We start from the raw sequence: 16,913 nt of genomic DNA, 5'->3' as shown, positions 1-16,913 counted from the left end.
TGCTACTAATTATGTACAACTACAAGATTCTTCACATTGTAAGGACAATTTTTAACCAGTTGATTTTGGGAAACTTTTACGGGAGCGTGCATCAACTCCTTGATCTGTTGCCGCTGCAGACGTTCCTGGGTTGTGGAGAGGTTCACCTTTTCCACGCCACCGTTACTTTTCCCTTCATAGTAGACCCCATCAGGCCACTCAGCGTCATCTCCTCCCTGGGCTGTAAACTGGCAAACCTGTAAATCTCTGGAATAAAAGGGCTTGAGAGAATTAACGTGGTACACTCTGGGCTTTAGGGAGGAATTGGGAAATGCTACGAGGGAGTTAACAGCTCCCAGGCGCTCTTGGACCGTGAATGGCCCTTCCCATGATGCTTCCATTTTATGGGCCTGTTGCGCCTTTAAGACCATAACCTGGTCTCCTACCTTGAAGGAACGCTCTCTGGTATGTCTATCATACCAGGCCTTTTGCTCTTTTTGAGCATCCTTTAGGTTTTCTTTAGCGAGGGCTAAAGAGTGTTGGAGGGTGTTTTGTAGGTTGCTTACAAAGTCCAGAATGTTAGTTCCTGGAGAGGGTGTAAACCCCTCCCATTGCTGCTTCACCAACTGTAATGGCCCTTTAACCTCGTGGCCATACACAAGCTCAAACGGTGAAAACCCTAAACTGGGATGTGGTACAGCCCTGTAGGCAAAGAGCAACTGCTGCAACACTAGGTCCCAGTCATTGGAGTGTTCATTTATGAATTTACGTATCATGGCCCCCAAAGTTTCATTAAACCTTTCCACTAGGCCATTGGTTTGATGGTGGTAAGGGGTGGCAACCAAGTGATTCACCCCATGAGTTTCCCACAGTTTTTTCATGGTCCCTGCCAGGAAATTTGTCCCTGAATCCATAAGGATATCGGAGGGCCAACCTACCCTGGCAAAAATGTCTATTAGGGCCTGGCACACAGTTTTAGTCCTATTGTTGCCTAGAGCTACTGCTTCTGGCCATCGGGTAGCAAAATCCACGAACGTCAGTATGTATTGGTTTCCTCTGGGGGTCTTCTTTGGGAAAGGACCCGGAATATCCACAGCTACTCGCTGAAATGAGACCTCTATTATGGGGAGTGGCTGGAGAGGAGCCTTGACCTGGTCTTGGGGCTTTCCCACTCTTTGGCACACCTCACAAGACCGGACATACATAGCAACATCCTTGCCCATCCCCTCCCAGTGGAAGGATTTCCCCAACCTGTCTTTGGTTCTGTTCACCCCAGCATGGCCACTGGGATGATCATGGGCTAAGCTTAAGAGCTTCTCCTCGTACCTAGTTGGAACCACCAACTGTTTTTGTGGATGCCAGTCTTCCCGGTGTCCACCAGAAAGAGTCTCCTTATATAAAAGCCCTTGTTCTATAACAAACCGAGATCGGTTAGAAGAGCTGAGAGGCGGTTGAGTGCTCTGTGCCACCACCCAAGCTTTCTGAAGGCTGTCATCTGCTTCCTGCTCAGTCTGGAACTGTTTCCTGGAGGCTGTAGACACCAGTTCTTCCTTAGACTGTGGACTTGGGCTTGGTCCTTCGGGAAGCAATGTAGGTGATGGGGTTGTTTTCGTGGCTGGTGAACCGCTCTCCGCTGGTGCACCAGGTGGTATTTCAGGCTCTGGTTGAGCCTCTTGGGTCTGGTTGTCCGCTGCTTCTGCCAGTTCAGGCTCGCTGGCGTCCTCTGGTGTTGGTGTTGAAGATGCGTTAGCAAGTGCTGGTGTCAGTGCTGGCAATGGTTCTGGTGCTGGTTGCGTTTCCAGGTCCGGGTCTGGGACTGGAGGTACTGTGGCTGTTGCAGGCGTAGGCAGGGAATCTGGGTCCACTACCTCTGTCTGGGTCTCTGCTAACACAGACGGGGCCTCTGTGGACAGTTCAGGAACAGGGATGGGTCTGGAAGCTTGCCTGGTTTGGCTGCATGTAACCATTCCCACGCTCTTGGCCCACTTTACCTGGTTGGCCAAGTCTTCCCCCAGTAGCATGGGGATGTGATAATTGTCGTAGACTGCAAAAGTCCACATTCCTGACCAGCCTTTGTACTGGACAGGCAGTTTAGCTGTGGGCAAGTTTACCGCTTGTGACATGAAGGGGTAAATTGTTACTTGGGCCTTTGGGTTGATGAATCTGGGGTCCACTAAGGATTGATGGATAGCTGACACTTGTGCCCCCGTGTCTCTCCACGCGATAACCTTCTTTCCGCCCACTCTCAAAATTTCCCTTCACTCTGAGGGTATTTGAGAGGCATCTGGGCCTGGGGATCTTTGGAGTGATGGAGATATAATGAACTGCACTCGGTTGGGGTTCTTGGGGCAGTTGGCCTTTATATGTCCCAGTTCATTACACTTGAAGCATCACCCAGCTGACTGGTCACTGGGCCGAGGTGGGTTATTGGAGATTGGTGAGGTGAGAGAAGAGGGCATCGGCGGCTTTCCTTGGGTTGTAGGTGGGGTCTTGGGTTGCCCTTGGGTATAGGGTTTATTGTCGGTGTGACCCCTGTGATATTCGCTCCCCTTGATGTAGTTTTTTTCTTTTCTGCCACTTCCACCCATCTGGCTCCAATCTCCCTCGCCTCGGTGACAGTTTTGGGCCTCCCATCTAGGATGTACCTTTCTATTTCCTCCAGAACACGCTCTAAGAACTGCTCCAATTGTATTAGGAGGTGCATCTCGTCCAGAGATTGAACGTTGGTTCCTGATATCCAGGCATTATAATTTTTTCCAATGTGATAGGCGTGTCGGGTGAATGACACATCTGGTTTCCACCTTAGGGCTCTGAACCTCCAACGGGCATGCTCAGGTGTTAGCTTCATTCTGATTCTGGCCTTGGTTTATAATCGTTCATGTTCTCCTTAGGCATTTCAGCCGCCACCTCTGCTAGGGATCCACTGAGCAGTGACCTCAGCTCTATCATGTACTGGTTTTCAGTGATGCTGCACCCATGGCAGGTCCTTTCAAAATTTTCTAGGAAGGCCTCAGTGTCATCACCTGCCTTGTAGGTGGGAAATTTCTTGGGATGTGGAACAATAACTGGCAAAGGGTTGCTAGGATCGGCTGTGTTCTTCTGCTTAGCCTGTGTTAATTCCAGTTCATGCTTTCTCTCTTTTTCCCTCTCTTCCCTCTCTCTTTCCCATTCTTCTTCTTTTATCTCCAGCTCTCTCCTGTGGGCAGCCTCTCTTTCTCTTTCTCTCTCTTCCCTCTCTCTTTCTTTTATCTCCAGCTCTCTCCTGTGGGCAGCCTCTCTTTCTCTTTCTCTCAGCTTCATTTCTTTTTCTCTCAGTTCCATCTCTTTTTGTTTTATTTCTAGTTCTTTTTGGTTTTTTTTCCATGTCTCGCCTGTGGTCTGCGTCTTTGATTTGTTCCTCTGCTCCCAGTTTTGCCCGTTCCTGTTTCAGGGTGTCCTTGATAGTCATAGTTTCTGCTTTCTTGTGTTGGGGTGCCCTGCTTGAAATGCTGCTTTTCTGTTGCCTTCTTCGAGTTGCTTAGCAACAGAGTCTTTCTTTTAACTCCTTCTACCTAGCTATTCCCGACAGAGTTAGAAAGAAAAAAAACCATTCATTTGCAAATGTGTTTTGCTGGTGTATGGTGACTCACAACTGGAGTCCCTTTGTTTAACAAAGATCCTTGTTAAACCCTAATGCCTTTGCCTTCAGAGTACTCAGAAGGGAGAGACCAAAAAAAACTTGCAGACCTTTGCTTTTAAAACAATCTCCTCTAGCCTGCTTTACACGCAGCTAGCAGGGAAAGAGAAAGAAAGAATCCTACCGGCTTTTGCTCCTAAACCCAAACCTCAGTCTGCCTGCAGATAGCTAGCAGGGAGAGAAATAAAAACCTCACTGGTTTTTGGATTCTATCTTATCTATCTATCCCACCTCTGCCACCATGTCATGGTATAATTCCCCACTCTGAACCTTAGCGTCCAAAAGATGGGGTACCAGCATGAATTCCTCTAAGCTTAATTACCAGCTTAGTACTTGTAGCGCTGCCACCAACCAGGAATTCCAGTGCCTGGTAAACTCTGGTCCCCCCAAAACCTTGCCCGGGGACCCCCAAGACCCAGTCCCCCTGGATCTTAACACAAGGAAAGTAAACCCTTTCCCTCACTGTTGCCTCTCCCAGGCTTCCCCTACTTTGGTTACCCTGGAAGATCACTGTGATTCAAACTCCTTGAATCTTAAAAACAGAGAGGAAAATCCACCTTCCCCCCTCCTTCTCTCTCCCCCTCCCAGACTCTCCCTGAGAGAGAAAGTAATTCTAACACAGAGAGAAAATTAACCTTTCTCTCCCCCTTCCTTTCTCCCCACCAATTCCCTGGTGGCTCCAGACCCAGTCCCCTGGGGTCTCACCAGAATAAAAAAAAACAATCAGGTTCTTAAACAAGAAAAGCTTTTAATTAAAGAAAGAAAAAACAGTAAAAATTATCTTTGTAAATTTAAGATGGAATATGTTACAGGGTCTTTCAGCTATAGACACTGGGAATACCCTCCCAGCCTAAGTATACAAGTACAAATTAAAATCCTTTCAGTAAAAATGCAAATTTGAACTCCCCCCCAGCCAAATACACATTTGCAAATAAAGAAAACAACCATAAGCCTAACTCACTTTATCTACCTAGTACTCACTATTCTGAACTTATAAGAGCCTAAATTGGAGAGATTGGAGAGAAACCTGGTTGCACATCTGGTCCCTCTGAGCCTCCAGAGTGAACAACAACCAAAATCTAACAGCACACACACAAACTTCCCTCCCTCAAGAGCTGAAAGTATCCTGTTCCCTGATTGGTCCTCTGGTCAGGTGACAACCTGGCTCACTGATTTTGTTAACCCTTTACAGGCAAAAGAGATATGAAGTACTTCTGTTCTATTAACTCTTACTTATCTGTTTATGACAACTCTCAACTCAGATGTACTGGCCAGGTACACAGGAAAAGCCCCGTGAACTTTTGAATTTCATTTCCTGTTTGGCCAGTGTAGTGACCTGATCAGCACAGGTGACCATGCAGAGCTCATCAGCACAGGTGACCATGGGGTCCCAGAATCGCAAAAGAGCTCTAGCACGGATCAAATGGGAAGTACTACATCTGATCGCTGTATAGGAAGACGAATCTGTGCTATCTGAACTCCATTGCAAAAGACGAAATACAGGAATATTTCAAAAAGTCTCCAAGGGTATGAAGGAGAGAGGTTATAACAGGGACCCACAGCAGTGCCGCGTGAAGCCTATCAAAGAACCAGAGAGGCAAATGGCTGCTCCAGGTCAGAGCCCCAGACATCTTGCTTCTATGATGAGCTGCATGGCATTTTAGGGGGTGCCCTTACAACTACCCCACCCATGTGCTTCCCTTCTCCCCCACCCCTCCCAGGCTACTTTGGCATTTATCCAATTTGTGTGACAAATTAATAAAGAATGCATGAATTTGAAACAACAATGACTTTATTGCCTCTGCAAGTGGAGATCGAAGGGGGGAGGGGAAGGTGGTTTGTTTACAGGGAAGTAGAGTGAACCAAGGTCTGGGGGAGGGGTGTCATCAAGGAGAAACAAACAGAACTTTCACAGCATAGCTTGGCCAGTCATGAAACTGGTTTTCAAAGCTTCTCTGATACACAGCACGCCCTGCTGTGCAATTCAAACTGCCCTGGTGTCTGGCTGCGCATAATCAGTGGCCAGGCTATTTGCTTCAACCTTCCACCCCACCATAAACATTTCCCCCTTACTCTCACAGATATTGTGGAGCACACAGCAAGCAGTAATAACAATGGGAATATTGGTTTCGCTGAGGTCTAACCAAGTCAATAAACTGTGCCAGCAAGCTTTTAAACATCCAAAGGCACATTCTACCACCATTCTGCACTTGCTCAGCCTATGGTGCTGCCAACTGGGAAAGCAGCCTGAGGCAGAAGCCTCCAGCAGGCATGATATTCCAGGCAGGACTGAATCTCCATTAGACGAACCTTAAAGAAGAGAATGACCTGGAGTCATTCCCATTTTTGTCCAGGCAACCCCAACCAACCTCACTGAGGCCATCCAGGAGCACCCATGTCTGCCCAGGCGCCCCCAACCAACCTAACCAAAGTCAGCCAGGAGTACCCATGGGACAATGACGACGGCTAGCAGTCATATTGTACCATCTGCCGTCGGCAAGGCAAGGCAAGGCAAGAGGATCCTGCTGTGTAGCACTGCAGTACCGCATCTGCCAGCAGCACCCAGGAGACATACGGTGAGAGTGAGCTGAGCCGGTTCCATGCTTGCTGTGGTATATTGTCTGCATGGGTAACCCAGGAAAAAAGGCGAGAAACGATTTTTTGCCGTTACTTTCACGGAGGGAACGGGGCCTGACGACATGAACCCAGAACCTCTCATGACAATGTTTTTGCCCCATCAGGCATTGGGAGCTCAACCCAGAATTCCAATGGGCGGCGTAGACTGCAGGAACTGTGGGATAGCTACCAGAGTGCAACGCTCCGAAAGTCAACGCTAGCCTCAGTACTGTGGATGCACACCGCCGACTTAATGTGCTTAGTGGGGACACACACAATCGACTGTATCAAATCGATTTCTAAAAAAAGACTTCTATTAAATCGACCTAATTTCGTAGTGTAGACATACCCATAGAAGGTAGTAACAAGCACATGCTACTCATGAGGACGTAGGTCTGAATTCTGGTAACTTGGGATTTTTTAAAAGAAAAAATATAATGTTTTGTATTTCTGACATCTCCTTTAGCTTAGAATATTCTTTAGCATATTTAAGCAGGAATGGGACAGATTCTCAGCTGATAGAAATCAACACAGCTCTATTGAAGTCCATAGAGTTCAGCCAATTGACACCAGTGGAATATCTGGCATTATATTTTTAGTTACATAAAATGTTAGTAAAATTTACAAAGTACCTAAGTGACTCAGTCCCACTGACTTTTTTTTTTCCCATAGGACAAATAAAAACTTATTTGATTTTCAATGGGAATTAGGTCCCTAAGTGCTCAATTAGGTCTCACTTAGGTGCTTTTGAAAATTTTACATGAATGACTATGACATAACCATAGTACTGCAATAAGGGTGTTGTTAGGATTTTCATTAAGCATAAGTGTATTTTGATTCCTTTTTTAAACTCAAAGAGCTTTGATTTTCTAGAACAATTGCAATGCAGAATATCACTGATTTTTTTTTTAAGATCAGAGGAGAAAAGCGTAGAGGATCTAGGTTTCATTTGGGGGAAATAATTAATTATAACTCACTGCAAAAAAAAAAAAAAAGCAGCGAGGTGGATTAAAAATCCTGTGAGGGAGAATAAAGTCTCTGGAATTTATGTGTGGAGAGGATGTTGTGTTCCCACTTAGTGCTGCTGGAACTAGTTTGCTCACAATGTGGTTTTAATACATTTATACTCAAAAGCAAAAGTTTGTATTGAGGCAGGCCAATTGTATCTGCAGAGGTATAAAGGAGGTCTGATTATTCGTTCACGGAACTGACAGATTGTAATACTGGTTCACAATTTTTTCATATTATTCACCATGTCATAAGAGAGAACGAGAGAGAGAGAAAGATCGTCTCATGGATCACCTTTCCAGCTCCCGAATCGCTTTACTTTCCCTACAGTATTCTCTGTGGTCCTATTAACCATAGAGGAAGCAGGGTCCCGTAGTTAGTGTGTTACCCTAGGCTACAGGAGACATAGGTTCAAGTCCTTGCTCTGTCACACTTTCTGTGTAACCTTAGGTAAGTCACTTAACCTCTTTCTATGCCCCAGTTACCCATCTGTAAAATGGTGATAACAGTATTTTCATATCTCATATGGGTGTTGTAAGAGCATCACAAAGAGAAGTAAAGCATCTGGCTCCTAATGTGCAACTAAGTACTTTCCCTATGTAGATATATATATATATATATATATATATATATATATATATATATATATATATATATATATATATATATATATATATTTTTTGTCAGCAAAGTTTCCTATTCCACCTTTGTTAAAACAGCATTGCTTAGGGGGAATATCATTATTTCATTCAGACAGCCTCAGAGAAAGTTTTCTACAATGAGCGTAGAGATTCTGATTAAATATTAAAATTAACTTTAAAGTATTTCTTATATTTAACAAAGTTTTGAAAAAAGAATGGAACAGTTACCATACCTCTGTGAAAGCATTCCGATTTGCCTGTAAGCTAACCTTTACTACTTCAAAAGGGTTAACCACAACCGCTTCTGTTAATCCAGATCCCAGACCAGCAACTGCAAACGTCTAGGGAAATTAAATCAATCAATACTTAAACATCAAGTTTTCATGAGCACTGTGGTAAAATGTCCCATACATCACATGATGAAGCTGAATGATATGATGAAAATGGAGAGACCTACACTAAAGCAGCAGTGTACCATTACTAAACAGCTTTAGCCCTTGATTAGATGTTGACAGTTCATGAAGAAGAAATTACAAAAACCAAAACCACATTCCAAACATTCAAAATAAAATGTCGAAGTCCTATCAACAACAAATTCTCTCTAGCTGGAAGGAAAGCTGTGTTACTGATTTAGGATGCAGACATGGAAAAATAATGTTCCCATGTTATATTTGGGTGGAGTTTGAAGGCAATGAATAATAATTTTGTTTTTTTAAAATATAGATGCAACTATGTAATACTTAAAAAAACTTCTGTGTATTCAGCATTAAATCAAATGCACTTAAAATATAGTAAAAGTAACGAATATTCCAGGCTAAACTGTGAAGCACTTACTCAAGCAGAATGCCCACTTAGGAGGAAAATTCGCCATGGGTAAATTTCAATCCTGAGAAGACTTAAGTGGGACTTAAGTGGTGCAGAGGGCTGGTGCTGGCCCCCTTCACTGGGGTGAATTCACCCCATCTGCTCAAAAATCGATGGTACAGTATGGCCCTGAGTAAGGCCTGTGCTTTGCACTCAGGTAGAATACGCCATATTTAGAAGGATAAAAATGGTTTACTTTGTTCATAATAGATAAATAACAGCTAAATATTCAGAGCAGTTAAGAAAACTCAAAATAATTAATCTTGGGCTGTTTGTTTCTTTGTTTTAGTCTCCAGTGCCAGCCACTTATAAGGACCGTTCTGCTCCTCTACCACCTTAAAGCCACTGCATAGTATATGGAGTATACTGGCTGAAACAGGAAAAGAACCATGGTGGGAGGAAAGCAATAGTCAGGAAAACATTCCATTCAGCTCACATAGGGCCAGACTCTGAATGCGTGTTCAAGAAGGAAGAAGGTGCCAGGAGCCTTTAACTCTTTGTTCACTTATATAGGGGCAGTCTCAATCCCAGCCATTCTGCACCTGGAACACTGGCAGTGCTGCCGGTAGGACTATATTCCCTTCATGGGATGGGAGCATGGCCCCACTCCTTCATTATCAGTTGTCGGTCTGAAGCCAAAAGGAAGAAGGTGGAAACACTTGTTTCTCCCTTTCAAAGGGACATGCTTCCTCGAAATGAGCTCCGCCAGAAGACCTGGAGGTATTCTGCGTGCCTCAGCCTCGAGGTACACAGAAAACCTCTAAGATCCTTGTCCCTCACTCCCCACCATGGCTATGGCATTTAAGCCACAAGAGAGCCCTAAGTGTAACTGAAAACGATAGCAATGTAATGAAAGCGGCATTATTCATTAAAAAAATTATTGGGATGTTTGTTACCCAGTACAGATACTATACGAATCAAAGCTGCCATTTGTTAAGAACACATGCTGTATGTTCACTAGTTTTCAGAATGCTGTTCTTGGGAAAGGGTGGCAATACACCAAAAAACCTGAAATCTGCTCTCTCCACTTGCCAGGAATGCAAATGACAGCTTTTCCATTGCACATTAAGAAAGAGGGAGTCTGCTGACAACATGGGGGGACTATAAACAACAATAGCACCAATGGAGTACTTAAGAGGAGGAAGTTTCATTTGAAGAGTTTTCCGTCCTGCATGAGAAGGGCAGCAGCATGTTGTGTCACAAAGACAGTACCTGGGGTAATGATAAACTAAAGGTTTCCTCTCTATTTTACACTCTTTAGTAGGCACAGTATAGTCTAATAAAGGCACGTCTTCTTGCAAGACAAGTGATCAGATATTTTCTTTGTCTATCACAAACTTCCATCCCAGGAACCAAAACTGTAAAAAGAATTCTAAGCCCAAACTCACCTGACCACAAAATCTATAATCCAGATGTTCAGGATTTTATTATTTATTACATACCCTTTTCCAAGTAATTCACATTTTTTTAGTCTTGCTTAAAACTCAGATACATGGATTATTATAAACAGAACACAGGTGTCTCTACAAAGTGTGAAGTGTTTTATGCATGCCAATATTTTTTAAAAAGGGAGTAGACAGGAGGCAAGGGATTAAAAGTAGAAACATCGAAATGAAATCTGGTTGACAGTTTTTCAGAAAAAACTCTATTAAAAATAGCCTTTCTTTTTAAAATAAAAATTGTTGACATTCTTCATTTTTCCCAGAAAACAGCATTGTGCCCCTTTTCACATTTGTTATTGAAAATATTACAGAAAATTATATAAAAATAGCTGTTGACTTTTTTTTTTTAACCAAAAAAAGTTACTGAAAAGGTTAGGAAGATTTTCATTTAATGAAAAGCTGGGTTTTGATAAACAAAACATGTCAATAACCATTTCAATAACATTTTCAATGGTGCCTTTAATAAATATATTTCCCAAAATATCTAAAAATAAACCATGTTTTGACCACTTCAAAATGAAAACTTTGAAACTTGAAAATTTTGAACTTTGAAATTTTTTTTACGAAATGAGTTTTTCCATTTTTTGACCAGCTGCAACTGAAATGTATTTACTATGGTAACTTATGGATGTTTCCAGGATATTACACATTATACTTTAGCTTTTGGACTCTTCCCATGTTTTCCAAGGCCACACCATATCTGCAGCTCAGATACCTGGCACGTATTTTCTGTTGTATTTCACTCTGGCATCACACTAAGTATCTTGCTCCTTTTGCTTTTGGGGAGGGGCAGAGGGACATCCAATATTTCCTTAAATGAACAAAAACCCTAATTACGTATTTACACTTACCAATCCTGGTGACAGTGAAGCATGTCCTAGTAATTTCTTGTATTGTTCAAAGGTGAAAAACTATAAATTAAATACAGTTACATTTAAAACTCAGCAATGTTTAGAAGATTTTATTATAAGTTATTTATCTGATTTAGAAAAAAAGAGACAATGAAGGCCTGATTCTCCACTGTCTCAAACCCTCTGTACACCTGTGGAAAGAGAGTGCAAAACACTACCATTGCACACACTTTGCACAAGTGTAAATGACTACCTACGCTATAAGGTAGTGGAGAATCAGGCCCTTCAAATGATTTCATTAGGAAATAAGGAATAATGTTAACATAAATGGAATTAAAGACAATGAGCTATTGTACACAAGAGAAGATTTCCAATACATAGTTCTTGTTTTCAATTTACTAACCTTTGCTCTAACAGCTCATTTTCAGACATTTTTATGTAAGTTACAGAATAGCGAATGTAATCTTTTTGTAATAAATTAACCATAATATTTCCATTTTTGTCTGATATTAGTACACTTCTCATCAGAGAGATGCAAATGGATAGAATTGCAGAATGGAAGTTTGTGTATTTTTCTGTAGTCTTCCACCATGAACTGATATTTTTCTTTCAATTTCTACCCGGCTTTAAAAAGAAGTCTCATACAGAACTGTCTACTTTTGCTTAACAGCATGGTCCTCAGAAAAGCTGAGCATCTGCAACTCCTCTGAGGATCAGTTTCACAATCAGTGCCCTTTTGTATTGTAATTTGAGGGGAGAGATGGGAAATTAAGTTTTTCCTGCACCTCCATGTAACGAGCCATCCAGGACTGAGTGATAGCTATTGCCTCCTAAAACTTTCCTTGGTTGTTTCAGCACATCAACTGTTCAATGTCCTCAGATTCAAAGACAGAACAACTGGAGGGCCTTGTTCTTGGAAGAAGAATACACAGGAAGAAACCCTGACCCCACTGAAGTCATTGACAAAGTTCCCATTGACTTTAATGGAGACAGGATTTCAACCACAGTTCCCAACTTCTTGAGTGTAAATTTAGAAAGTTCCAAATCATCTAAATTTCCCCATATTGTTACATTTGCAAATATACTGCTGAAATAATGTTTCATAGAATCATAGAAGATTAGGGTTGGAAGCAGGGCCGGCTTTATGAACTGTGGGGCCCAATTCGAATACCCGGTGGCAGTCCGGGGCTTTGGCTGCACTTCGGCAGCAGGGACCACCAAAGACCCCCAGAGAGGACCCCCCACCACCAAAATGCCGAAGACCCCGGAGCAGACCACTGCCGGGTGAGTAAAAAAATAATTTAAAAGGTGCCTAAGCATGAGGCCCTGGCACAGGGCCCTCTTAGGCATGGGGCCCAATTCCGGGGAATCGGGCGAATTGGTCCAAAGCCAGCCCTGGTTGGAAGAGATCTCAGGAGATCATCTAGTTGAGCCTCCTGCTCAAAGCAGGACCAACACCAAATAAATCATCCCAGCCACAGCTTTGTCAAGCCGGGCCTTAAAAACCTCTAAGGATGGAGATTCCACCACCTCCCTAGGTAACCCATTCCAGTGCTTCACCACCCATCTAGTGAAATAGTTTTTCCTAATAGCCAACTTATACCTCCCTCACTGCAACTTGAGACCATTGCTCCTTGTTCTATCATCTGCCATCACTGAGAACAGCCTAGCCCAGGGCCGGTGCAACCACTAGGCAAACTAGGAGGGTGCCTAGGGCACCTAGTGGTTGAGGGTGCCTAAAAGCCTGCTCAGGCGAGGAGAAGTGGAGGTGAGCTGGGGCGGAGAGGGCACGGGGAGGGCTGCCCGCAGTAATGTGGGGCGCACAGGGGAACCGCTCCCCGCCCCAGATCACCTCCACTCTGCCTCCTCCACTGAGTACACAGCCGCTGCTCTAAGTGTCCTCCAATCGGCGCCACAAGCTTGGGAGGGGAGGAGAATTAGAGCGGCGCCGGCATACTCAGTGAAGGAGGCGGAGCTGAGGTGAGCTGGGGCGGGCTCCCCAGGCGGGGTTAGCTGCAGTGGGGGAGGGGCTTCCTGGGTGGGAGGGCGCTGGGCTCCCCGGGTGGGGAGCAGGGTTAGCTGCCGCAGGGGGGCTCCTCTGGTGGAGGTGGTGGGGGGGCATGGTGAGCTGCCGCGGCGGGTGGGGGGTCTAGCTGGGTGTGGGGGTGGCACAAGGTGGAAATTTCACCTAGGGTGCGAAACTTCCTTGTACTGGCCTTGGCCTAGCCCCATCCTCTTTGGAACCTCCCTTCAGGTAGTTAAAGGTTGCTATCAAATCCCCCCCTCACTCTTCTCTTCTGCAGACTAAATAAGCCCAATTCCCTCAGCCTCTCCTCACAAGTCATGTGCCCCAATCCCTTAATCATTTTTGTTGCCCTTTGCTGGACGCTCTACAATTTGTCCACATCCTTTCGGGGGAGGGGGGTAGGAGTAGGGGAAAGGGGAGGGACTGGATGCAGTACTCCAGATGAGGCCTCACCAGTACTGAATAGAAGGGAATAATCATTTCCCTCGGTCTGCTGGCAATGTTCCTACTAATGCAGCCCAATATGCTGTTAGCCCTCTTGGCAACAAGGGCACACTGTTGACTCATATTCAGCTTCTCATCCACTATAATCCCCAGGTCCTATTCTGCAGAACTGCTGCTTAGCCTTTTGGTCCCCAACCTGTAGCAGTGCATGGGATTCTTCTGGCCTAAGTGCAGGACTCTGCACTTGTCCTTGTTGAACCTTATCAGATTTTTTTAATTCCAATCCTCCAATTTCTCTAGGTCACTCTGGACCCTATCCCTACCCTCCAGCGTATCTACCAGCTTAGTGTCATCCGCAAACTTTCTGAGGGTGCAATCCATCCCATCATCCAGATCATTAATGAAGATGTTGAACAAAACCAGCTCTAGGACAGACCCCTGGAGCACTCTGCTTGATACTGGCTGCCAACTAGACATCAAGCCATTGATCCATGTTGAGCCTGACAATCTAGCCAGCTTTCTATCCACCTTATAGTCTATTCATCCAATCCATAATTTTTTACCTTGCTGGCAAGAATACTGTTGGAGACCGCATCAAAAGTGGTAGATGTGATATATCTTCACTTTAGTAAGGCTTTTGATACTATCTCGCATGACCTTCTCATAAACAAACTAGGGAAATACAATCTAGATGGAGCTACTATAAGGTGGGTGCATAACTGGTTGGAAAATCGTTCCCAGAGAGTAATTATCAGTGGTTCACAGTCATTTTGGAAGGACATAACAAGTGGGGTCCCACAGGGATCGGTTCTGGGTCCAGTTCTGTTCAATATCTTCATCAATGATTTAGATAATGGCATAGAAAGTACACTTATGAAGTTTGCGGATGATACCAAGCTGGGAGGGGATGCAAGTGCTTTTTGAAGATAGGATTAAAATTCAAAATGATCTGGACAAACTGGAGAAATGGTCTGAAGTAAATAGGATGAAATTTTATAAGGAGAAATGCAAAGTACTCCACTTAGGAAGGAACAATCAGTTGCACACATACAAAATGGGGAATGACTGCCTAGGAAGGAGTACTGTGGAAAGGGATCTAGAAGTCATAGTGGATCATAAGCTAAATATGAATCAACTGTGTAATGCTGTTGCAAAAAAAACCCAAACAAAAAAAAACCCCACCATCATTCTGGGATGTATTAGCAGGAGTATCGTAAGCAAGACACGAGAGGTAATTCATCTGCTCTACTCCACACTGATTAGGCCTAAACTGAAGTACTGTGTCTAGTTCTGGGCACCACATTTCAGCAAAGATGTACACAAATAGGGGAAAGTTCAGAGAAAAGCAACAAAAATGGTTAAAGGTATAGAAAACATGACCTATGAGGGAAGATTGAAAAAATTGGATTTGTTTAGTCTGGAAAAGAGAAGACTGAGAGGGGACCTGATAACAGTTTTCAAGTACATAAAAGGTTGTTACAAGGAGGAGGGAGAAAAAACGTTCTTTTTAACCTTTGAGGATAGGACAAGAAGCAATTGGCTTAAATTGCAGCAAGGGCGGTTTAGGTTGAACATTAGGAAAAACTTCCTAACTGTCAGAGTGGTTAAGTACTGTAATAAATTGCCTAGGAAGGTGGTGGAATCTCCATCATTGGAGATTTTTAAGAGCAGGGTGGACAAACACCTGACAGGGATGGTCTAGATAATACTCAGTCCTGCCTTGAGTGCAGGGGACTGGACTAGATGAACTCTCAAGGTCCTTTCCAGTTCTATGATTCTATGAAAAGCTTTGCTAAAGTCAAGATATCTCACGTCCACCATTTTCCCCATATCCACAGAGCCAGTTATCTCATCACAGAAGGCAATCAGGTTGGTCAGGAATGACTTGCCTGTGGTTAATTCATGTTAACTGTTCCTGATCATCTTCCTCTCCTCCAAGTGCTTCAAAATGGTTTCATGATTTTTCTAGGGACTGAGGTGAGGCTGACCAGTCTGTAGTTCCCTGGATTCTCCTTCTTTCCTTTTTTAAAGATGGGCACTATATTTGCCTTTTTCTAATCATCCGGGACCTCCCTCGATTGCCATGAGTTTTCAAAGATAATAGCCAATGGCTCTGCACTCACATCAGCCAACTCCCTCAGCACCCTCTGATGCACTGGATCTGGCCCCATGGATTTGTGCATGTCCAGCTTTTCTAAATAGTCCTTAACCTGTTCTTTCACCATTGAGGGCTGCTCACCTCCTCCTCATACTGTGCTGCCCAGTGCAGCAGTCTGGGAGCTGACCTTGTCTGTGAAGACCGAGGAAAAAAAAGCATTGAGTACTTCAGCTTTTTTCACATCATTTCTTACTAGGTTTTCTTCCCCATTCAGTAAGGGTCCCACACTTTCCCTGACCTCCTTCTTGTTGCTAACATACTTGTAGAAACCCTTCTTGTTACCCTTCACATCCCTTGCTAGCTGTAACTCCAGTTGTGTTTTGGCCTTCCTGATTACACCCCTGCATGCCTGAGCAATATTTTTATACTCCTTCCTAGTCATCTGTCCAAGTTTCTACTTCTTGTAAGCTTCCTTTTTGTGTTTAAGCTCACCAAAGATTTCTCTATTAAGCCAAGGTGGTTGCCTGCCATATTTGCTATTCTTTCTGCATATCGGGATGGTTTGTTCCTCCGCCCTCAATAAGCCTTCTTTAAAATACAGCCAGCTCTCCTGGACTCCTTTCCCCCTCATATTAACCTCCCAGAGGATCCTGCTCATCATTTCCCTGAGGGAGTTAAACTCTACTTTTCTGAAGTCCAGGGTCCGTATTCTGCTGCTTTCCTTTTGTCAGGATCCTGAACTCAACCATCTCATGATCACTGCTATTGATGCCATCCAAAGTAACTACTTTAAGAACTGTAAACTCCTGCCAGAATGATAAGCTAGGACAGGAGAGAACTTTCGGGGATAGGGAGGGCAGGAGAGCGGTCCAAGTTTCAGGCAGAACCTAACAATATTACAAGTAATATTCCATATAAGTTTCATGATTTTATATTTTTGAGAGAGATGAGAATATGCAAGACTTAGAAGGACTAAAAAGCTCATCAGACTTGAGTCTCCCATAATTATCAGACAAGTGTCTAGTACTTCTCTGTCAAAGGATGGTGACTTTGACATAAGGCTTTCAGTACTGGGGGAAAAAATAAAGCAATGAAAAATGGAGGTTCTCAGGGCTTTACCACAGATGTATTCTGGGACTTTCTGAACATTTATCACAAACATGGGGCAAAAGTTACCACCTACTCACCTCTCAGAATTGAGTAACCAACAACCTTTTATCTTGTGGACTGCTGCCCAATGTTCCTGCTGCAGTGCTGAATGTGCCCTA

At 43.8% G+C, this 16,913-nt stretch overlaps 1 protein-coding gene across 1 annotated transcript in view; it reads right to left on the bottom strand.

Moving 5' to 3' along the window:
- Positions 1–16,913, bottom strand: part of SLC25A21 (solute carrier family 25 member 21) — a 365,165-nt gene that overhangs the window by 18,626 nt on the left and 329,626 nt on the right. The window contains exons 7-8 of the mRNA XM_030559247.1: positions 11,078–11,137; positions 8,154–8,261 (exon numbers count right to left, since the gene is read on the bottom strand). Coding sequence (XP_030415107.1) covers positions 8,154–8,261; positions 11,078–11,137 — 168 coding nt within the window. The remainder of the gene's footprint in view (positions 1–8,153; positions 8,262–11,077; positions 11,138–16,913) is intronic.

This window comes from Gopherus evgoodei, chromosome 4 (genome assembly GCF_007399415.2).
Source record: "Gopherus evgoodei ecotype Sinaloan lineage chromosome 4, rGopEvg1_v1.p, whole genome shotgun sequence".
In the NCBI taxonomy this organism is placed as follows: domain Eukaryota; kingdom Metazoa; phylum Chordata; order Testudines; family Testudinidae; genus Gopherus; species Gopherus evgoodei.
This window is presented reverse-complemented; position numbering and strand designations above follow the sequence as displayed.